The sequence below is a fragment of the Candoia aspera genome, chromosome 2 (genome assembly GCF_035149785.1).
Source record: "Candoia aspera isolate rCanAsp1 chromosome 2, rCanAsp1.hap2, whole genome shotgun sequence".
NCBI lineage: Eukaryota > Metazoa > Chordata > Lepidosauria > Squamata > Boidae > Candoia > Candoia aspera.
The window spans coordinates 69761821-69785506 of NC_086154.1; the positions used below are offsets into that span (position 1 = coordinate 69761821).

At 39.3% G+C, this 23686-nt stretch overlaps 1 protein-coding gene across 4 annotated transcripts in view; it reads right to left on the reverse strand.

Annotated features, from left to right (window-relative positions):
• Nucleotides 1-5882: 5882 nt before the first annotated feature.
• Nucleotides 5883-23686, reverse strand: part of GALNT10 (polypeptide N-acetylgalactosaminyltransferase 10) — a 65327-nt gene continuing 47523 nt past the window's right edge. For 2 of the 4 annotated variants that reach the window (XM_063292153.1, XM_063292156.1), the window contains exons 8-12: nucleotides 21466-21573; nucleotides 19833-20054; nucleotides 15582-15698; nucleotides 10558-10725; nucleotides 9174-10257 (exon numbers count right to left, since the gene is read on the reverse strand). In XM_063292153.1, coding sequence (XP_063148223.1) covers nucleotides 10090-10257; nucleotides 10558-10725; nucleotides 15582-15698; nucleotides 19833-20054; nucleotides 21466-21573 — 783 coding nt within the window. In that variant the 3' untranslated portion in view covers nucleotides 9174-10089. Of the gene's footprint in view, nucleotides 7326-9173; nucleotides 10258-10557; nucleotides 10726-15581; nucleotides 15699-19832; nucleotides 20055-21465; nucleotides 21574-23686 lie in introns of those variants that run through there. The other 2 variants (XM_063292154.1, XM_063292155.1) reach the window with 2 other exon arrangements.

Sequence of the window (23686 nt, forward strand, 5' to 3'; positions counted from 1 at the left end):
TCCCTCAAACACAAAACCTGCCCGCTCCGCCTCTTCGCCTCCAAGCGGAAGTCCCGTCCCCGGGCAACCAGTGGTTACTGGAGTTCGGGAGGCGGGGCCTGGGCTCCCGCTCAGACAGCCCATTGGCCGAGGCAGCTGCTCGTGCCGATAGGCTACTTCCTGCGCGAAGGGAGGCAGTCAGAGAGCGTTTGAAGTGGGTGCTTGGAACTGGCGCAGAGACTGGAGAGGGAGTTTGGAGGAGGCTGATGGAGGGGACTCTTTATCTACCCTCGTGAAGCCAAACGTTCGGAGCCCACTTCTGCAAAAGTGCACAACAGGCCGTTAAACAATGGTGTGTGCAGGTTGGGCTGTGCGAGTTCTAAAACAAACGGGTCTCGTGCCCCTCAAAGGCGGACCTGCCTTGCGGCGCTCGGGCGACGCTGCTGGAGTGGACTTTCGACCAGGAATGCTTCTGGTCCAGCTCGCCTCGCCTGTGTGTCTTGCTGCTGCAAACCAATACAGCGGCCCCTCCGGATGATCAGAGCGCAGCGCTGGGGAGGAGGATGGAAACCAGACTCGCGAAGGGGCAGCCGTGAGATCCTGGGGGGCGGGGTGGGGGAGCTGGGGAGAGAAAAGGAATCGGGAAACCAGCAGGATAGGAGGAAGGTGCGCGGCGGCACGGACGCTCCAGACAACCAGGGTGAAATGAAGGCCGGGAGGGTCCTGTACCTCATAGAGACTCCAGAGCAGAAGCCAGCGGATGTCCAGGTCGCAGCTTGTATTGATCTTTGAGGCTAAAATGATACGAGTTATTGTGACAAACAAACTAGGAAGCAGTGGATCTCCGGAAGTTTTACCTTATTATTTATCAAGCCTCAGTACTTTTAGAGGTATAGGCATGTGGGCCCCCATTGCACAAGCTGGGTTAGTCTATTGTAGATGTGTCTAGAGCTCATGACTGCGGAGGCATATTATGCTGATCCTAGGTTGAATAACTAATTATTGGAATTTAGTCCACAACAGAATCCAGCGGAGCTTGGGCAATTCTGGTGAATATGTTTCTCTCAGTAGTGCATCTGGTCTGGCTGCCACGTGCTGAGCTATATACAATTGCCCAGCTGGCTCCAAGGCCACTCTCCACAGAACACAATATCTGTAAGTGAGCAATTAGTAGAACATCAGAGTACTGAAATAAAAGTACCCCCCCAAGGTATGCAAATGAACAAATATGCACTTTGCTTTAGCTTCTGAGTAGCCAGGAGAAGCTTGGAGCAAAAAGCAACTTAATCTTGTTTTACATTCTTAGAATGATTTCAGCTGAGACTTTACAGAATTCTACAGATCTAGACATTTTTTTTTCCTTTTTGTGACCTTCTGATATATTCAATTTTTCTTTCTGCTGCAAAAGGTCTGTTAAGGAAGAAAAATAAGCAGCAGAGTTTCCTTTAAGCAATGCTAGCAGCTGTTCATCTGGAAAAGCTCTCCATGTATTACCCATAATCCTGGCACATACGTGCCTTGGCTACATCTTTTTTCTGGCACTCCACATGTTGTTGCCTTCATCTTTCAGCACATGTATGAGGTAGCCTTAAGTCACCCTTAGCTGTTGCAGCTGTGTTTCTCCTCTTAAGCTAATAGCAGTCCAGATGCTTTCAGAATGTGTAAAATCTGATGGAACAGCCTGGCATTCCTTAGTCACTTCAAGCTGGTGTGAGCATTCCCTCTCCTGTTGGGTCCCTCAGCATTCTATTCGTTTCCTTCCAGCAGAGAAAGCTGCATACAGCTGTTCAAAAGCCTACAGCTTTCCCAGATATCCAATAGATTTGGAGTTTTTGAAAAGGTTTAAGAGGTGTGCTTCCTACTTTGTCAAATACCACAAAGCAAGACAGCTGGATCATCCATGACAAAACTCTACACCTTTCCTGGCCCCATATATCCCACCCCCCCATCCTGATCCTGTAACACTGGACCAGGGGGGACACAGTATATATTATTTGGACTTGCAGTACTGTGATAGAGATGGGTGATTTTGTCTTGCAAAACAGTCATACAGATACTAGTCCTTTCCAACCAGGGATGTGCAGTGCTTGTGCACATGATGTGCATGTGCAGGGATGTGAAGCACCAAAAAGGTGCTTCAGGGTATGTATGCTCATGTCTGCCTTAAAGCACCTTGTCATGTCAGTGTGATCTTAAGCATGTATTTTCCAGGGACTGTGTGGCTAACAAGCAATCCCCCCATCCCCAACGTGACACTGCTTCTTTTACAGCATGTGCGCCCATGCCTAGTTCAAAGCATCTTTTCAGCTTTGGATTCAAATTGCACATCCTTGTTCCAGTATTTCATGATAGGAATAGATGTTAGGAGCCCCTAAACTACACAAGATAACTGCTGGATTACTACCCGAGGATGCATTTATTACCATAATAGGCTTGGAAATGCTGTATTACAGTTTATGATGTGAAACATAAAACCACAAGCCAACATAATTATTTTTCATGCATCCATAAGGAGTATGTCTAAATCGACCACTTTAAGAACGAAAGATGTGACATTTGAAGCAAAACAGTCTGAATAGCTCATTTAAACAAATATTGCCATGTTAACAGTATCCAGACATAACTACTTTCACAAGGGTCTTCACCAAAAGCAAGGCTGTCCTGTTGTGTGAAAAAATGCATTAGATTAATAATTTAGATAATCATACTAAAAAAATAAAACTCTTATTAAGGGGGGTGTTCCTTGGCAACTGAACAATTTCTTCTTACCCATCTTTGTTTTAATATTGTTTTCATTAAGGATGATATGTAAGGGCCTAATTCTGTTTAAGATAAATGGTCCTTTAATAATACAAAGAAAAGCTCAAAGGGCCCAAGCACAGCAAATTTACACTATAGCAAAAAGTGATCTCAATAGGAGAGAATATCTGTAGCTCAGGGTTGAACTGGGGAGATCTTGGTGCTCTCTGGCTTGGTTGTTTGCTTGCAGACATTTCGTTGCCCGACTAGGCAGCGTCTTCAGTGCTGCAAGGAACGTCTGCAAGCAAACAACCAAGCTCAGAAAGCACCAAGGATTCCACAAAAAGTGATCTTTCTTGATACAAAATCTTAAAATAAACTTATACCAGTACTAGATATTAAATATAACTTTTCTTTATACTGTTCTTGCACTTTTTAAAAGCTTGGTCTTTTGAGAGAAAAATAATGCTTTTTTTAAAAAAATTGTTGCCTCTAACATAGCCTTTCAAAAAATAAAGCAGCAAAAAAAAGAAAAAGAGCATTGACTCTCTGGTTAATATCACATCCCATTTATCTTTCTCCATATAGAGAGAGGGAAGTGAATACATGTAAGGTATTTATTACAACTTCTAATTTCGAAGAAATATCCTGGATATCCAAAATATCCAGGTTTTCTCTGGACCACTGTTTGCAAAAAAAAGTACATCCTGCTTGCTTTCTTGATTACTAGGAAATGAGTCATGGGTTCTCTGCTGTACAGAGTGATGGGAAACTAGTTATCTTAAGTAGAATTGCTGGGATAAGAAAGTACCTCCCCCCGCAACTGCTTCATCTTCCTACCAGTGATCCACCTCAAAATTGCAGAAAGCCAGCAATTTTTTATTTTAGATCTTCTATCCCACCTTTATTATCTTTATAAATAACTCAAGGTGGCGAACATACCAAATACTCCTTCTTCCTCCTGTTTTCCCCACAATTACCCTGTGAGGTGAGCTGGGCTGAGAGGGAGTGACTGGCCCAGGGTCACCCAGCCGGTTTTCATGCCTCAGGTGGGACTAGAACTCGTCTCCTGGTTTCTAGCCTGGAGCATTAACCTCTAGACCAAACAGCTTCCATCTCATCTGGCAGAATTAAAATCCATGGGGGCAGGGTGTTTTGAGATAGATGTCTTCTTTGTTACCTGCTGATGTGACCTCCTACGTGCAGCCACTCTGGCAACTACTGTAGGCTTCCAGCATATAAAGGTTGCCTCTCCTACCTTTAAATTCTGAAGCTGATAGGCTAGAGAACAATGACATCAGTCAATTGTACTGCTGGTCATGGATCTTTGGGGTAGATATTACCAGTTCAAAGCATCATTAGAGGCAGGAGATAATTGTATGCTTTTTTATCAATTACAGAATTAATAGTTATTGTAGAATGCTAAAACGATGTCTAGAAGCTAGGAATAACCTTACCACCACTAGCCATGTTTTAATTACACCTGCTGTAATGCATTATACATGAAGCTGCCTTTAGTTGTTCACACAAGACCCACAAACTAGCCAATTGCATTTTAGCCAGCATGTTGCATGAACATCAATGAAGATTCTCAGTCATCCAGGTGGAGTTGTCTGTAGGTTGAGTCATGGCAACTGGATTTCTTTCTTTTTGGTTGAAACATTTCACTGCTGTCCAAGCGGCTTGGCCCAGACTGAAGAAACTGCTTGGACAAGCAGCGAAACGTTTCAACCAAAAAGAAAGAAATCCAGTTGCCATGACTCAACCTACATACATGTTGCATGAACCAAGTCCATGTGGTTTTGGTTTTGTGCAAACCCATAAAATTGGGTTAATTCCATAAACCATAGTTAATTTAACTTGCAAGCATGTCATGTGAATATGTCCCATTTTCCTCCTCTTCTCCTCTCCTTCCACTCCAGATTAACTTTTTTTCCATTTGTAAACTCTAGGTACCATTTTCTCATTGTTTTTTATCTACTGGTCATTCACATTCAAATTTTAAGTCTATGCTTGTGTTGGTGAGTTCATAGAAAGAAATTGTCACCAGACAGATTATTTCACATGAGAGTTCTATACTCATTTCTAGCTGTATTATTTTCCTGCAGTGTTTAAAAGGTCTAGGAGTGTTTTCAATTTGTGAAATTGGCACTTCTATAATCCCCTTACTTTGAAGTCTTTTAACTCAAATGTCCAAAATATAATTCCCTACTAGGCCTTAAAAGTACTGTAATGGTAGATAAATAAAGTAACCCCATGCCATTCTTCATCTTTAAGCATTTATTGCTCTCATAACAGCTCACTGCCCCTTCAGTTTCAGTACTTTATATCTCAACTTTCCTCAGATAGCTAAGGGAAGGCATAAGAACTCAGTAACGTAATTGAAAGTTCAAAACATTTTTGGCTCATGGTCACACAGTGTGGTTCATGGCTTAGAGCGTAAACCTAAATCATGCCAATCCTATCCTAGCATGCGTACCACCACATTGGCTTTCTCATCAATCATACATGTTTCCTAGCAGCCACACAAAACAAACATAACAGTTGTAAGCAAATAAGTATGAGGGAGTATTTAAAATTTAATTAATCAATTGTATCTGAGCAATAAAGAAGACCTGGTGAAAATGTATGCAAACATTTTGTGTCATATATTAACTGCACTTTTGTCTAATCTACAATATTTGATTTACAAGTAGTCCTCACAGTAATTGGGATTGGAATTTCTGTTGTTAAGCAATGCAGTCATAAGGTGTGACAGCACATTGCTTAGCGACGGCAATCCCAGCAGTCCCCAGTTATAGTCATTAAGTGAATCACTGCAGGTTGTTAAGTGAGGACCTCACATGATTGTGACTTCTGACTTCCTGCTGGCTTCCCCATTGACTTTGCTTGCAGGAAGCTGGCAGGGAAGGTTGGAAATTGTGATCATGTGACACTACAACAGTCATTAATCTGGGCCAGTTGACAAGTGCCTGAACTGCAATCACATGACCATGGGGATGCTGTGATGTTTGTAACTACCATTCATTCAGGGCCATTGTAAGTTCAAACGGTTGCTGAACAAGTGGTTATTAAGTGAGGACTACCTGTATTTTTTCAAGTAATCAGTCTCTCCTCTCTTATTTACAAATGCTTTGGCTGTTATAACAGAATACTTATACAGGTTTTCAGAAAAAGGACACAATAAAAATTTATTTTAAATATATTATAAAAGAAAGTCCATTCAATTCTTAAAAACACTACACTTGACATCCAAATGATTTCCAGTTAATCAGCGATACTACATTAAAGTGCTAGACATTCTTGATCTCTCCCAACACAATAGGACATTGTCCCAAGATGCACAAAATAAATACAGGGTTTGTGGGAAAATCCAATTTCAAAGGAAGTGTTAAACATGCATTACAAAGAGGGAAACAGTTTAAGAATCCCTGAAGACTTCCTATATATCAGCTGCATTTTTCCTGCTTCTCTCCCCTTAAATCTTTAGCTGCTTAATAGTATTGTTGGAAGAGCTAATTATATTTACTTTGGTTACCTATAATGCAATGTCATGAACTTAGTGCATATAATTTTATCTGTGATTAAAAAATTCTACCTACCACAACGTGATATGCTTGTATGCTTCTAAACTGGTTCAAATTAAAGCACTCTTTTACCTACTAGAATATGAAGATATCTCTAGCTGATCACAAATCTATTGGAGAGCTTAGAACAGAATGTAGTTCAAAAAGCCCTTAAGTAGACCTTTTAAAAAAAACTAAAATAAAAAACAACAACATTTTCTTGCTCTAAAAATGATATTTAAGTTGACAATAAATAGTGTTAAAACTTGTTTTTAACCATCCAAAAGCAAACATAATGTGACTACAACTGTAGAGACCCTTCAGTTAAAACATTTATGTACTGTATGTTTTAATTTAGGAGCAAAAAGGGCATTCTGTTCAAAAAACAAAACAAAATCAGCTTATCCTTTATCCTGCCTGTAATAAACCTCCTTGGAGGCTCCACTGCCTGTGCCAGAGCCCAGCTGAGACTACACCTGGCTGGGAGAAAAGTACCTGTAAGAAGTCACTATAGGAAGATAAAATAGATCCCTTTCTTGATGTGTGATTGGGGAAGACCTGCCTGGTTCTGTTAAGATCACGCCTGCTTTGTAGATCAGTTATATAAATTCAGAGTGTTTAAAAAATGATGTTAGCAATATTTGACCTAAAATCTAATTCGCTGTGATAGTTCACCAAGATAGTACAATTTCTGGAAAAAGTCTACAAACTTAGAACATATTAAGGACATTTAGAAATAGGATGCCTAGATTTCTGAACAATTAGTGGCATAATTTTATGTGCAGTAGTAATAAATGGGACTCAGGTTTGAGTAAAGTAGGCATAGTATCAGGCTGCACTAAAAGTAATCCAATACACAGAAACTGTATGCAGCTCTTCAGCCAGCAATTTTTGATTTTGTTAAATATTAAAGGAGTAATTACTCTGTTTATGCTAGTTAAAATTGTCAAACCAGCAATTTTTATATCACTGTCAGCACTCTGTGAATAGTTCTATAAACCATTTGTGTTTTTCAGATGTGGATATCTTTGTATTGAAGATCTGTAAGAAAAATGAAGATCAAAATAGAAACTTAATCAAATCAGTGAATTTACTGTTTGCATGGTAAAAAAGAAATTGTATGGCCTACCGATCTTCCACTTCATCACTATTTTTTACCTCCAGAGCAATATGGTCAGAAAATGGCCTGACAATAGCAACAAGTAAGTAACCTTTTAACAGATTTTGTTAAAAAACAGATTCACACCTGCTAGTACAGAGGCTTTCAGGTTCTGAACTCTCAAGTTGTTCAGTTGGCTGAAACAAATGCCACTGTGAAAAGGTATTCAAGCATATATGAAGGTGTACGCTTTTATAACAGCCCTGACTAGATATTGGGAAGTATGCCTAATATCCCACACAATTAGCTCTATTTTGATATGACTTGGAAACTCACTGGAGAAACCACCATATGTAGGGGTTAACACTTTCATATTTGTGTGCCACCATCTAGGACTAATAGCCAGTCAGGAAGTTTTGTCAAGATTATTATCCCACAATACTTGCATTTGTAAATGAAGTGAAATGTAGGAACCCAGAAATATTCAGGCTTTCTAAATCATCCACCATCTTTCCATCCTCCAATGTGAACTTACAAACAAAATCACACCTTCAAAATATCACTAATTGCACACAGTACGTAAGTCTTGTACATTTCATACCCATTCTTCTCTTGTCCAGCAAGGCACTAGGAAATAGTTCAAGTTTAAGCTTTTGCTGTACATTTGCATTTTAAAAGGCACTTCTTTATTTTAATGATGCTGTTAAGTTTAATTTTACTGGCATTCTGTGGAGGCAAGTGCGTGCAAGAGTTTTCTACAACAAATAGTTCCTTGCAATTAAGATCTTTAGATGGTTTCCAAAAATTTACATAGCATCACTACAAGCCACAATATTTCACTTCATAAAATGTAAACAGTCAAAATGGTGGGTTGAGGGTACACTTGAATCATTGCAACTAAGTGAGGAATCACTTAGTTGGAATGATTTACAGTAATTTAGAATGCCTTATGGAATAGCATTTAAAACAGCAACATTATAACAATTTTATGACTTCCCAAGCTGTCTCCAGGCTCAAAACTGAGTGCGTGTTATAATCTAGAAAGCCCTATATGACTTGGAATGAGGCTATCTGAAGGACTGTTCTTTCTGAAGCTTCCTCGGCTTTAAGATATTTTGTACAAATCTCTGCCTCTGCTCCTCCACCAGCGGGTAAAAATACTGTTATTTAGGCTGACCTTTAGTATAAGTACATTTTGACTGCTAAATCAGGGTTATGTGCTATTGTTTTCATAATTCAGTTTTAATTATGTTTTACATTTTAAATGTAATGTTTATGTAAATTGTTTAACTGCCTGGAATGTTTTTAAGTAGAATTTAATAAATGAATAAACACAAATCTATGAATTCAACCAAATTAGACACTATTGATAATTTATATGCAAGGTCATAGTACCCACTATCGTTCTCTAGAGACTTAGCACCAACAGATCTGATCAGCATTAAAAATATACTTGCAACTTGAGGTCAAGTAATGTGACTTAATTATCTTTGTAACATGTCCTAGTAAACTTGGGAAGTTAAATTTTTATTTTTAATGTAATTAGCTGATAACTAATTAACTAGGGAGTATTGACATACATGCAGTCTGGAAAGTTTATAGAACATGTTCTTATGATTATAAACAAACACGAATGTGGACTAATTATCTACAAACATGGTAAAATGTTCATTTCTCAACTAGTCAATTGCCTATTATAACAATATGTTCATTTCTCAACTAGTCAATTGCCTATTATAACAATACTTTCAAGGGTTCTAAATGAATCATTAATATGAGAAATCAAGAAATACTAGTCTGTCAGTTTATTTGGGAAAAAAATGACAAGTATCATATTGCTGCAGAGAACAAACCTAGAATTTTCACTATCCTTTTAACATTTGGCTTCTATGTCAGTTTCCAATGGATTATTGACAGTATTGCCATATTAGATGTAAGTGCCAGTATTATATACTGACTATGAGTATACGTTAGGAAATCCCTACTTAAAATCTGACTTTAATCTTAAACTTGCCACATAAGGCTTGCCCAATGCCTATCTGTTATCACAGATATCTGGCATTCATATTTGTGAACATTATGTGAACATACACTGATCATTATGTAACTGTTGATTAATCAGGTCTATTATGAAAAAGCAAACATCTAGCCAAAATGGCAACTGGCAATGTATTTACTGCTCTTATTACTGTATGTTGTGGTATCATGCAAGAGTAACACCAATAAATGGATTCTTGTCTTAAGTGACATTTTGCTGTAATCCACACACTTCGTAATGTTAAGTTACTTCAGTTATTTAGAAATTTTCAACCATGTTTCATACTTGCAGCTTCTTAACTAAGAACTGAAAAGGAAAGAAAACTTAAGAAATTGGACAACTAAAAGTTGAATAAAAGACACTTCCTCAAGGATTCATTTTTGAATGCATGAAACTAGCTCTTTCCCTCTCATGACACCACAGGTTGACACTGTTTCCAAATCTATGTGTGGCATGAATATAACAATGCAGATTTCTAGACTTCTTGCTATTGGGAATCTGTTATCTCAAGATACAGATGCAGCATCATCAAAGTAAAGACTGGCCTGATAGTCACTCTCTCTCCTGAGATTCTCCCTTTTTCATTTTCTAGAAAAATTATTTTTTAAAAAAATTGTCATATCCCCTGTAAAAATTATGACTGTAATATATACATATAAATAATGTCTTTAAAGATCAAGATTCTTATTAAAGGTTTCCAAGACTGTTGAATTTGTATGTTCAAATATCCATTGTTGTGTTGGAGATGAGGGATTGCACATGTTCATGAAGATTTTTCGATCACTTTCATTACAGTCCATGCAGCTGCCACTTACTGGGTGAAAAAGTGTCTTGTCCTGAGGATGAAACTTAAAATTAATCTCACTATATGCACTGTTTATTGTTTTAATAAGCTTCCTAAACAAGTTTTGCATAAATAAGTCTTTTTCCATATCCAAAGTCAAAATATTGTCCAACAGACCTTATTGTTAAGTTTTTGAAATTATGATATTATTTGCTCCTTTTCTTCTGAACAAAATATTCTTAATTGCTCCTTTTGTTGATGCCTTTTCTCTATACTATCTGAGCAAAAAATAAGGTATCATTCAGAAAGTTACAAGATGACCACACTGTTTGATCCAACTACATGTACTTACTTTCCGATATTTCCACAGCTGATTTCCTTTCATTCCATGACAGTCATAGAGAGTCACTGGGCTATTGTGGGAAACAGCATCAAAACAATATTTCTTTGTATGCTGGGGGTCTCCTGGACGGATGTCCTCTCGCCAGCTGAATGTGAACACCTGGTAAACAAACATATGCTGTCAGAAAAGAGAATGAGAAAATATTCACATTTTTCTGCAGATAGTTACTTAGTTTGTAACTAATTATTCTCCTGTATAGCAGGACAAGGAATCAGACACGTGTCAGAACAAAAGACTGCCACTATATGGTCAAAAACAGATAGCGAAATAAGAATATTAAGGTTTTGTATACTATTACGATTCTTGCAAACATTGTCTCTGCATATCACATATATAGGAATTATGCAAGAGTTGAGCAGCTGCCTTAAGTCAGCAACAATTAGAACCCAATCTAGCTGATATATTTATGCCCTCTGCCTCTTGTCATAGACAGTCCTGTGGATTGTCACGACCATTAAGACTGTCTATATCAACAGTGGTGTTACCTCTGGTACTAAGAAAAGTAGTGTAATTGTGGCTACCTTTAAGAGCAACTCTTTTTTATTGTTTTAATGCTATGCAATATTTTGGATTCAGTTTTTAAAAAGTGCTTTGGAGTATGTGCTGGTGCAAACATAAAAGCTGTCTGCAACTCCTTAAAGCAGCTACGCCTTTTCCTTAGATAGCCACATTACCCCAGATAAAGATATGGCTGGTTTAAAAAGTTGGCAACAGGTACTAAATTCATGCAACTGTGCATTCCAAAGCATCTTTTGGAATTCATCCTGCAATGCTGCACAGCCTTAATATTTTTCTTTTTGATTTCATGCATGCTAATAAGGAATGGTTAGCATAAATTTTCTTAGGTTTCAAGGTGGCATCTATTGGGCACTCTCCAGATGTACTGATTACTCCTATAACTAAAGAACCACGTATCCCTCAGCACATTCTGAGTTAAGTATTTGAGTGCCAGAAATGAACCAAGTTCTGTGTTTCCACACACAAGTCCACTCCGGTTTACCACTCTGGTTTCTACATCCCAGCAGTCTAATTTGTTTGGAACAAGTTATACTATTAGGGTATCTTTACCAAACTACAACAAATCTCCCAAATAAAAACTAGATCCCAATCTACCTACTGCCCATTTCTGCCTTCAGGTGCCCATTGTCAGCCATGTGCTTGTTCTATAAAACCTACTTTGTGGTTTTTGCACAAAAAAGCATAACTCTCAAAACAACACAAAAACACCGTAACTCTCAAAATCCCAAGAAGCCATCTAAAGATAACACAAAGTAGGTAAATATAAAACACAACTGAGCAAGAAGAAAAGCATACATTAAGTATAAGTTCAAATTAAACCAGCTCTCAGTGAGAAAAGGAGCCAGCATCTTTTTGAGGGGAAGATTTAAAACACCAGAGAAAATGTGGCCAAATAATAAAGCATGATACTTAATGCAAAAGACCTGTTCAGTGTTGTTTGGCTAGTGAAGTTCTGTACATATGCATTAATTTGAAGGTTTTTCAGTTAAGGTACTTCATTGGCTCAGTAATGAGAAAACATGACAGTGGAACACATTGGGAATGAAAGGGAATTTTTTTTTCCTCTTTATAGAGGAATTAGGCAAAGTGGCCATTACAGCAGCCACCTTACTTTAGAACAACCCAGTATATAACTGCAAGGAAAGCAATGAAAGAAGCCCAGACTTTTCAGGGGGGCTGTTCTTCAAAGCAAATTTCTTTAATTTCTCAGTTTCCAGGCATCCCAAATGATATGTAGCAGTTTTGGAGCACCTCCTCCTCTCCACCTATATTTAAAGTAACTTTTTCCATTCCATTGATGGTTACATTAAACAAACCACTTTTGGCATCTCATGCAACAAGAGAGCAAAAGTATTATCTGGCCAAGCCACCTATTTCTGGCATGTACCAGATGTACCAGAAAATGAAATGCAGCTATTGAATGTGCCAGCAGGCCCATTAATATGATCTTTTACCTGTTTCAATGGATGTTTGGAATAAATATATCTGAGCATCATACTGTATCTTACATTATAATAGCTTTTAGCTTTTTTTTCTTTTTGCCCCTTTCACTTTAGTATTTGACTTGAAATGATATTTAGATATTTTTGTATTTTCGGCAAAGTACTCAAAATTGTTCCATTCTCCTACAAATCTTCTTTTATTTGTGTTACAACTCCCTTCTGTCTTTGCCCCAAATAAAACAAACTGTTCTGTGACACTTAAAGGGCTACCAGTGTATTGTAGCACCAGTTTTCGTCGCCCATACAACATTTCTTTTTTTTAAGAGTAACATTACACACAAACACACACACACTACTGTTTCTGGGGGTGGAGGAAGAGGAGAAAGATGAAACAAGAAGTGGAAGACAGAATTGCTTTACATAGTAAATAAAAACAGAGCAGCAGGTAGGAACAAATATTGTTGCACTGAATAGCTAATTAGCACACCTTAGTCTGTAATAAACAATGTCACAGGTAGTCCTTGACTTATGACCATTCGTTCAGCAACCATTTGAAGTTATGAATGTGCTGGAAAAAGTGACCGGTGCCCAAAGTTATGGCTGTTGCAGCGCCCCTGCAGTCAAAATTTGGGTGCCTGGCAGCCTGCCACACTTACAACGGCAGGGGCGCTTCAACTCCCCCCACCTGCCTATCTTTCTGCTATCTTCACAGCTCCTTCAGAAAGAGAGAGCAACTTTCTGCTGTCTTTGCAGTGCCTTCGGAAAAAGGGCAGCGCTCTCTTCAAAGACAGTGGAAAGCTGCCTTCTCTTTCTGAAGGCTCAGGGAGACACGGAGAAACATTTGCAGGGGAAGCTGGGCCTGAAAAGGAGACAGCAAAAGCAGCTGGTGAATGAATGCCTACTGATACTTGCTGCCACTTCCCAGCCGCAGCGGCTGGGTGCAGAAGGGGAAAGATCAGTGCAGGGAACTGGGACAGAAGGCATCTGGGCAAACAAATGCTTGCTGATGCTTGCTAGGGTGGGTTGGGGTGGCTGAGGCTTCCAGGGGCGGCTACAGGTTCACACTGCACTGCTGCTCAGGGGCTTCTTGCAAGGCAGGGTGCAGGATGGCCAAAAGGGCAGAGATGGGGGGGAGATAGGCGGGGGGGGAGTTGGAGGCAGTCCCTTACCTTACAGGTAGTCCTCCCTTAATGATCATTTGTTTAGTGATGGTTCAGACCAGAGCTGAAAAAATCAACTTACAACCGGTGCTCACACTTATGACAGTTGCAGCGTCCCTGTGGTCACATGATCATGATTTGGGTGCTTGGCAACTGGTTTGCATTTATGACTGTTGCAGCATCCCATGGTCATGTGATTGCCATCTTCAACCTTCCCGGCAGGCTTCTGGCAAGCAAAATCAATGGGGAACTGCATGATTTGCTTAATGACCACATGGTTCGCTTAATGTCCACCGCAAAAAGGGTAATAAATTTGGGTTGGATTCACTTAATGACTGCTTTGCTTAGCAACTGAAATTCTGGTCTCAATTGTGATTGTTAAGCAGGGGCTACCTGTACTGAGGCTCGGGGCTGGGAGGGACCAAGCCCAGAATGGCTTGGATTAGGATGGATCCTCAGCTAATGACCAGTGAAATTCACTTAACAATGGCAAGGGGAATTGCCAGGTTTGCTGTTGCTAAGTGATGCAGTCACATGACATCTTGCTTTACGTCTGCATCACTTCATGATGGAAATTCCGGTCCCAATTGTGATTGTAAGTCGAGGACTACCTGTACAATTTGCAACAGAATTGGTCATTGTAATTCACTTTTCAAGGATAGGGGCTTTGAAATCCATGGAATAATGTTCTGGAAAGCTGAAGTGTTTACCCGGTGGTTTTTGAAAAGTATCATTTCAGAAGTTAGGTTTGTGTTCATCTGTTTTTACAAAGATTTGCCAATTTGTTCAATGTAAACGAACTGTAAATGGTACACTGCTGACAAATGATGGTGTATGCCACACTGGAAGATGAACACAAGTATGTTTTCTTGGTGTATGGCTGGTATTCATTCATTCATTCATTCATTCATTCATTCATTCATTCATTCATTCATTCAATTTGTATAGCCACCCATCTCAAACCAGTGACTCTGGGTGGCAAACAATCAAAAGCAGTTAAAACAGTTAAAACACAATACAAAAAAGAAATGGTCAAGACTCGCAGTGAAAGTGAGGTAAAAATGACTGAAGTTCTGATGGGAGTTTTGATAGTCTCTTGTCCATAACTCTGTATAATAAAGGTATCATCAACAAATCTTAGTTTTAAAAGATGATTTAGGGAGCAGGAATTGAGGAAGCATTGTTCTAAATAACAATATTGCCATAGTGTGATAACATACATTTTCCCAAATTAAAGTAATTGCCACCCTCTTCCAACTGCTGTGTGTATACCGTGTGAACATAATACTGTATTTCTCTCTTAGTATTATATGCCATATATCTGACAGTAATATAAGGAATTTAAATTGATTTGTTACTACAATATTTAAGAGACCACAAAACTGTTGCATTAAAGAAGCTGTTATATCATAACTGCCCAGAGTCCTTCGGTGAGGGAGAGAGGGGCGGTGAATAAATTTATCAAATAAATAAAAAATATTATTTCAACATTTGCATAAAATGTTAACTTTGTGACAATCTCTGAAAACTCATAAAGAAAAAGCCCACATTTTTATAAATTCTCAGCACTGAGTGATTTAGAAGAACATTTGAGTTGTGATTGCTGCCATTTATTTATTTATTGGTTTTGTTTTTTAAAATTATATTTTACCCTTTACAACTATATTTTGTAATATGTTTATTTTTCAACTTTTACATTATTAATATCATACGATAGATGTTTTAATGTACTGGATGATTTTATAAGTTGCCAAGAATCATTTGAATATGACAAGTATTCAAATAACTAATTTAATAAAATAAATAAATACATAAATTAATAAGTTCATTTTTTAAAAAAAAATGCACTTACCTGCACATTGCTCCATGCAGCTTCTCCTCTACCTTTCACACAGGTTTCAACTCTTAGTGGTGAACCCAGGGCCCCATGCTTGATATCTGCACAAAGACCGGTCCCTGCATTACGGATCTGCAAAATAAAATCAGTGATGAGGGCCATTTAATAAGCAGCAGCTTCACTGGATGAATTTTGTGATGCAATTCTTAGTTCAAAAATGCATACAAAAATATGTATGCCAGGAAAACTGTAATAATTTCAATTTTTATACAACCTTAAAAACAGCAGAAAACAGGACCGAATAGATTTATGACTGAATGTATGTTAAAGTGACATGAATCAGAAATATCACTGAACCATTTATCTCTGGTTCAAAACTGTCCTAACAGCCAGGAACCACGCTGAGACAAGGAATAGGTCTCTAGTGTTTATTACTGCTACATGAGACAGAAAATCCTACGAAACTGAAGAAGCGTGGGAAAACCCAGACAGATAAACCCCAAAAGTCAAGGCGGGTCTGATCTATGTCTCTTTGAATGGCTGCTCAACTCCTCAGTACTACACATGCGTTTTCCCCCCTGGATAGGGGCTCCCTCCTGCTCACCATCAGTACTCATGACAAAAACAGCTCTTCCTGGGGAGGGCATATAAGTTGTGAATAGCAACCCTTAAGATTACAATTGAGGTTAACTTCTGTCAAATCTCTCCATCTACCTAAACCTCCAAAATCTTTCTCTCTTCAGTTCTTCCTCCCTCCATAATTTAAACAGAAGGAAGAGGAACCCTATATTACCATTCTGTGAGTGAGTGTTCTAATATCCAATCATCATAGAAACTAATATGGCAAATACCTATTTCTTGACATATATATGTATATCATTCAATTCCAATAAGTATTTCTGTAACACTGAAGAGAAATTAAAATCACATGCATAAAACATGTTGACCAGACTTGGGGAATGGAGTCAGAGAGACTGGAAATTCTGTGGTTACTATCTGCAGCTTCAGCAAAGGATCGTTACCTTGTCGTGGTGCTGGAGCTTGAGCACCTCAATGATGCCATGAGCTAAACCGTGAAGGGCCACCCAAGACGGGAAGGTCATGACAGAGAGGTCAGACTAAATGCGATCCCTGGGGAAGGTAATGGCAACCCACCCCAGTATTCTTGCCATGAAAACTAAATGGATCAGTACAACCAGAGATATGTCGGTATACCATCGGAAGATGAGACCCCCAGGTCGGAAGATGGTCAAAATGCTACTGGGGAGGAACAGAGGATGAGCTCAACTAGCCCCAGACGTGATGACGCAGCTAGCTCAAAGCCGAAAGGACGGCTAGCGGCCGACGGTGCTGGTGGTGAACGGCGAATCCGATGTTCTAAGGATCATATTGGAACCTGGAATGTAAGATCTATGAGCCAGGGCAAATTGGATGTGGTTATTGGTGAGATGTCAAGATTAAAGATAGACATTCTGGGCGTCAGTGAACTGAAATGGACTGGAATGGGCCACTTCACATCAAATGACCACCAGATCTACTACTGTGGACAAGAGGACCACAGAAGAAATGGAGTAGCCTTCATAATTAATAATAAAGTGGCTAAAGCAGTGCTTGGATACAACCCAAAAAACGACAGAATGATCTCAATTCGAATTCAGGGCAAGCCATCTAACATCACAGTGATCCAAATATACGCCCCAACCACAAATGCTGAAGAAGCTGAAGTAGAGCAGTTCTATGAGGATCTGCAGCACCTACTGGACAACACGCCTAAAAGATATGTTATTTTCATCACAGGAGACTGGAATGCTAAGGTGGGCAGTCAAATGACACCTGGAATTACAGGTAAGTATGGCCTGGGAGAACAAAATGAAGCAGGACATAGGCTGATAGAATTTTGCCAAGACAACTCACTCTGCATAACAAACACTCTCTTCCAACAACCTAAGAGACGGCTTTATACATGGACTTCACCAGATGGACAACACCGAAATCAGATTGATTACATCCTTTGCAGCCAAAGGTGGCGGACATCTGTACAGTCGGTAAAAACAAGGCCTGGAGCTGACTGTAGTTCAGATCACGAACTTCTTCTTGCACAATTTAGGATCAGACTAAAGAGATTAGGGAAGACTCACAGATCTGAGCTCACTAATATTCCTAAGGAATATGTAGTGGAGGTGAAGAATAGATTTAAGGGACTGGACTTAGTAGATAGGGTCCCGGAAGAACTATGGACAGAAGTTGGCAGCATTGTTCAGGAGGCGGCAACAAAATACATCCCAAAGAAAGAGAAAACCAAGAAGGCAAAATGGCTGTCTGCTGAGACACTAGAAGTAGCCCAAGAAAGAAGGAAAGCAAAAGGCAACAGTGATAGGGGGAGATACGCCCAATTAAATGCAAACTTCCAGAGGTTAGCCAGAAGAGATAAGGAATTATTTTTAAACAAGCAATGCACGGAAGTGGAAGAAGACAATAGAATAGGAAGGACAAGAGACCTCTTCCAGAAAATTAGAAACATCGGAGGTAAATTCCAGGCCAAAATGGGTATGATCAAAAACAAAGATGGCAAGGACCTAACAGAAGCAGAAGAGATCAAGAAAAGGTGGCAAGAATATACAGAAGACCTGTATAGGAAGGATAACAATATTGGGGATAGCTTTGACAGTGTGGTCAGTGAGCTAGAGCCAGACATCCTGAAGAGTGAGGTTGAGTGGGCCTTAAGAAGCATTGCTAATAACAAGGCAGCAGGAGATGACGGCATCCCAGCTGAACTGTTCAAAATCTTGCAAGATGATGCTGTCAAGGTAATGCATGCTATATGCCAGCAAATTTGGAAAACACAAGAATGGCCATCAGATTGGAAAAAATCAACTTATATCCCCATACCAAAAAAGGGAAACACTAAAGAATGTTCAAACTATCGAACAGTGGCACTCATTTCACATGCCAGTAAGGTAATGCTCAAGATCCTGCAAGGTAGACTTCAGCAGTTCATGGAGCGAGAATTGCCAGATGTACAAGCTGGGTTTAGAAAAGGCAGAGGAACTAGGGACCAAATTGCCAATATCCGCTGGATAATGGAAAAAGCCCGGGAGTTTCAGAAAAACATATATTTCTGCTTTATTGACTATTCTAAAGCCTTTGACTGTGTGGACCATAACAAATTGTGGCAAGTTCTTAGTGGTATGGGGATACCAAGTCATCTTGTCTGCCTCCTGAAGAATCTGTATAATGACCAAGTAGCAACAGTAAGAACAGACCACGGAACAACGGACTGGTTTAAGATTGGGAAAGGAGTATGGCAGGGCTGTATACTCTCACCCTACCTATTCAACTTGTATGCAGAACACATCATGCGACAAGCTGGGCTTGAGGAATCCAAGGCTGGAGTTAAAATTGCTGGAAGAAACATTAACAATCTCAGATATGCAGATGATACCACTTTGATGGCTGAAAGTGAAGAGGAACTGAGGAGCCTTATGATGAAGGTGAAAGAAGAAAGCACAAAAGCTGGCTTGCAGCTAAACCTCAAAAAAACCAAGATTATGGCAACCAGCTTGATTGATAACTGGCAAATAGAGGGAGAAAATGTAGAAGCAGTGAAAGACTTTGTATTCCTAGGTGCAAAGATTACTGCAGATGCTGACTGCAGTCAGGAAATCAGAAGACGCTTAATCCTTGGGAGAAGAGCAATGACAAATCTCGATAAAATAGTTAAGAGCAGAGACATCACACTGACAACAAAGGCCCGCATAGTTAAAGCAATGGTGTTCCCCGTAGTAACATATGGCTGCGAGAGCTGGACCATAAGGAAGGCTGAGAGAAGGAAGATCGATGCTTTTGAACTGTGGTGTTGGAGGAAAATTCTGAGAGTGCCTTGGACTGCAAGAAGATCCAACCAGTCCATCCTCCAGGAAATAAAGCCAGACTGCTCACTTGAGGGAATGATATTAAAGGCAAAACTGAAATACTTTGGCCACATAATGAGAAAACAGGACACCCTGGAGAAGATGCTGATGCTAGGGAGCGTGGAAGGCAAAAGGAAGAGGGGCCGACCAAGGGCAAGATGGATGGATGATATTCTAGAGGTGACGGACTCGTCCCTGGGGGAGCTGGGGGTGTTGACGACCGACAGGAAGCTCTGGCGTGGGCTGGTCCATGAAGTCACGAAGAGTCGGAAGCGACTAAACGAATAAACAACAACTATCTGCAGTCATATGCCAAGGCCAGGATAAATCGGCTGAGGGACTTGAATAAACTAACCTCTCCCCAGGCAGCTGCTGGAGGCTCCACCGGTGGGTAGAACTTTCCCAAGTCCCAAGCAACTTCATTCATGAACCATTTGAAACTTTTGCAGCTGAGCTTGATACGAAGTTCCTTCTGAGCAGTCACATCCCCTGCAGACAGATGTCGATATTCGGGTCTCCTTTGATAAATGTATTCTGCGTATTCATCCATCCATACTTCAGCTACCCGTTTCAAGTTCTACAAGGTTCCAATATTTTTAAATGAAAAAAATAAAAAGCGGTCCTATCATAGGCTGAATTTAAATGTGATATAAAAGATAAGATCTCAAAAACCAAAAACGAAACCAAAAACCAAAACCCCCCAAGTATCCACGTATATCTACGTTATTTTCTTGATGCAGAAGAATGAAATAAATGTTTCTCCAGGGTTTATAGTAAGTTTTGAGTTTTCAACATTTTTCTGTCACTGACAAAGCATTGTTCAGATTTTAAAAATTCCTCTAAGTAATTGCTGCATATTTTGTCATATTTATTTATCCATAATAAATAATATATCTGTTATTCTCTAAAGATGCTACAGAATTTTGTATTTGCAGCAGCAGCGGCATATACTTCTATCTTCTATAAATATTGCTACACAGTGTATATATAAGATAGAATACTTTCTTCTGGTTGACTGGCCAGCATATTACAGTATATTTTCAGAAGACAGAGCAGGTTACCCCCCTGCTTAGTTCCCTCCTACAGTTGACTCCTGAATGGCTCTAGATATATTTCACCTAAGATAGGGAATAGAGTCATGATACACTTAACAAGGACAGGTTAAGAACAACTAGTGATAAGCAACTCTTCCCTACTTAAAGTTTCTTTGCTATTGGTACATACAGGAGACTAATTATGATATAAAAAGGTTAAATACTGTATTTTGGATAGACACTGATCTCACCACAGCATTTGGCTGATGTATAAATTGCCAGGAGTCAAGCTTGACTCAAAGGCAACTTCATTTTGTGCAATTCAAGATACATTATTTCAGAATGAATTAATATGACAGTGAGCAAATCCACTAAAAGTTGATCAAAATTCAACACCTAATTCTTCAACAGGGAAAATATTTTTAAAGCTGGACTTGTAATTTAGGTAGTCAAGTAAGAGAAAGAACAATAACTTTTTAAGTTATGAAATGGCTTTTCTCCATTGCTTCTTTTCCCACAAGAGGGAGCACCTAACCACATTTTAAAATATGTTAACTTTGGATACCATGTAAAATCACTCATCTTTTAAAATGAATATTCACAAACTGAAAGGGAAAACTTGAATTTCTAGTTAGGTAGTGATTTGATTTCTCACTGGAGCATCTTTTCAAATTCTTCATTTTAGTTGCGTATGTGAAAATTGAATAACAATATGAATTTTGCATGTGTTTAACAGTAGCTTTAGATCTTTAGACCTCTTAGTAATGTGTTTTCCTTAACTGCCCTAATATTTTGCTTACAGGGACAAGAATTTCAAAATAAATGACACAAAAGCAGGTTTCCTATGTTAACAGGTAACTATTTTTACCATATTTCAAGTGAATTAATTTTTTTTTAAAAAAAGACTGCTTCATTGTGAAGACATAAGAACAGCAGAACAAAATAGGTTCTTACCCTAGCTAAGCTGACTCCTGTTGGAACCTTATAAGGGACATATTTCCTATAAATGTGGCCAACTCGAGAACAAGGGATATCTTCCATGCGACCCCCACACATCCATACCTGTGAAATAGGAGAAAGAATATGTACAGTTCAATTTTTTGACTATGATGGGAATCAAAGCTTTTGAAAGCAGAGATAATATTGTTATTTCAGCAAAATGTATTTAGACCCTATCTGTTCTTCTATACTCTGCTTTCAGAGTTGTATGTACTGTATCTAAAATTATTTAAGACAGTAGTGTATTATAAAGATATCAGGCAATAACCCACACCCCTAAACTAAATTGGAACATGAGGTTTCTAAGACAATGCACATTTTGCCTTATGTGTCTCAATGAATACTGACCTTTTATATACAGATAAATTCAATCTACTAATACATGACTGTTTTGTAATTTCCAGAGTATTCATGAAATAATGTCTAATTGTTTTAAGGACAACAGAAATTTTCAGTCTCCTACTGACACTCAGACATTTTCAAACCTGATGAGAGCACACAGGTATGTACTATGTAGGTATGTACTGCAGTACTAGGTATGTACTGCAGATCTACAATTATTGAGGGTAATTGTACTATCTTGTTATACTGTGAATGAACTGTACTTAATGACCATTCATTCCGTGACAGTTCAAAGCTACAATGGTGCTGAACGAAGGGACTTATAATCCGTCCTTGAAGTTGCAATGCTCCCGCAGTCATGTTAACAGAATTCAGTCCCGCCTGCATTTATGACTGCGCCCCCACATCCAGCTGACTTTTGTCTTCGCCTGCCTCCCCTCCACTGGGCTCACCATCCTGGCCACGCACGGGAAAGGTGCCATGGAAACATCCCACAGGCTGCTGGGTGAGAGCTATGGGTGGGTGTGTGCCATGCTGAGTGCCACTACCAACCAAGTCTTTCTTTCGCATGCCAGCCATGGCCTCCTTCTGCAAAAGAAGGACTTGGCCGGTGTGCGAAAGAAAGCCCTGGCTGTGCTGGTGCAAAAGAAGGACCCAGCTGGCACACAAAAGCAGGCCCTCGCCAGCGTGAAAGGCCTCAGCTGATAGTGGTGTATGGTGTGGCAGGCACAGCAGTGGGGGCAGGGCCAGGCAGCAGGGGCAGTGGGTAGGCAGGTGGCCAAAAGGACAGAGATGGGGGGAGGTAGGTGGATGAGGGGAGCTGAAGTGGAGGCAGTCCCTTTCATTCTTCCACGAATGGCTTGGATCCAGGTGGGTCCTCATCTAACAACCATGTGGGATTCACTCAATGACAGCAATTGGGATTACCAGAACTGCCGTTGCTAAGCAGAATGGTCACCTGACATTTCACTTAATGACTGCATTGCTTCGCGATGGAGTTGCTGGTCCCAATTAGGGTCATTAAGTGAGGACTACCTGTACCTTTAATTGGCATACTAAGAGTTGCTTAATCAAGGTAGTCTCTTCCTTGTTTTCTCCACAAAGCCACAGGTATTTTCATTGCTCTGTGTGGGCTTAGTGATAAGGAGTTTCCTGCTCTGACCCCAATTAGATAATTTCCCACTTTTTCCTTTACTAGGGGCCCAATTTCTGCTAGAAAGCTATTAAAGACCTGGTTATTCACTCAGTCTCTGGGGCAGAGCAAAGGTGGGTTGGACTTTCTTTGGTTTTATGTTGTTCCTAGGGCTGTTGACAATTCTTTTTTGTGTTTTATACTTAAAAAAAAAATTAATTGTAAGCCATCCAGAGTCGTTGGGAATTGGGTGACCTATAAAATAAATAGATAAATAGGGTACCAACAGATTTGACTAGTACTTGCAGTTATCTTCCCAATAATGTCCACATTTAGTCAAGAAATTTATTATTCCTGAAAAAGACCCTGAATCTTTGTCAACTCTCTATAAGAACATTATTTCATACTTGTATGGATATAACTTCTGTCAGTCTAAGTAAATGAAGTAGAGCTTTTGTTTAGTATATACCTTCCAATAGGCTTAAATTATATTTAAATGCTTTGACTAATAACACACTTTAAAACAGTTTAAGTGTGTTATTATTAATATAGAATTTAAATACACATTCATTTATAAACAAGTGAGCCACAAAATGATTTTAAAACGTTGTCTGCTTACAAGTATGTCAAACATTCTAATTATCTAATGAAAGTTTTGTTGGATGGCTGACACCAAAATGCTGAAAACTTCATTTTACGTAC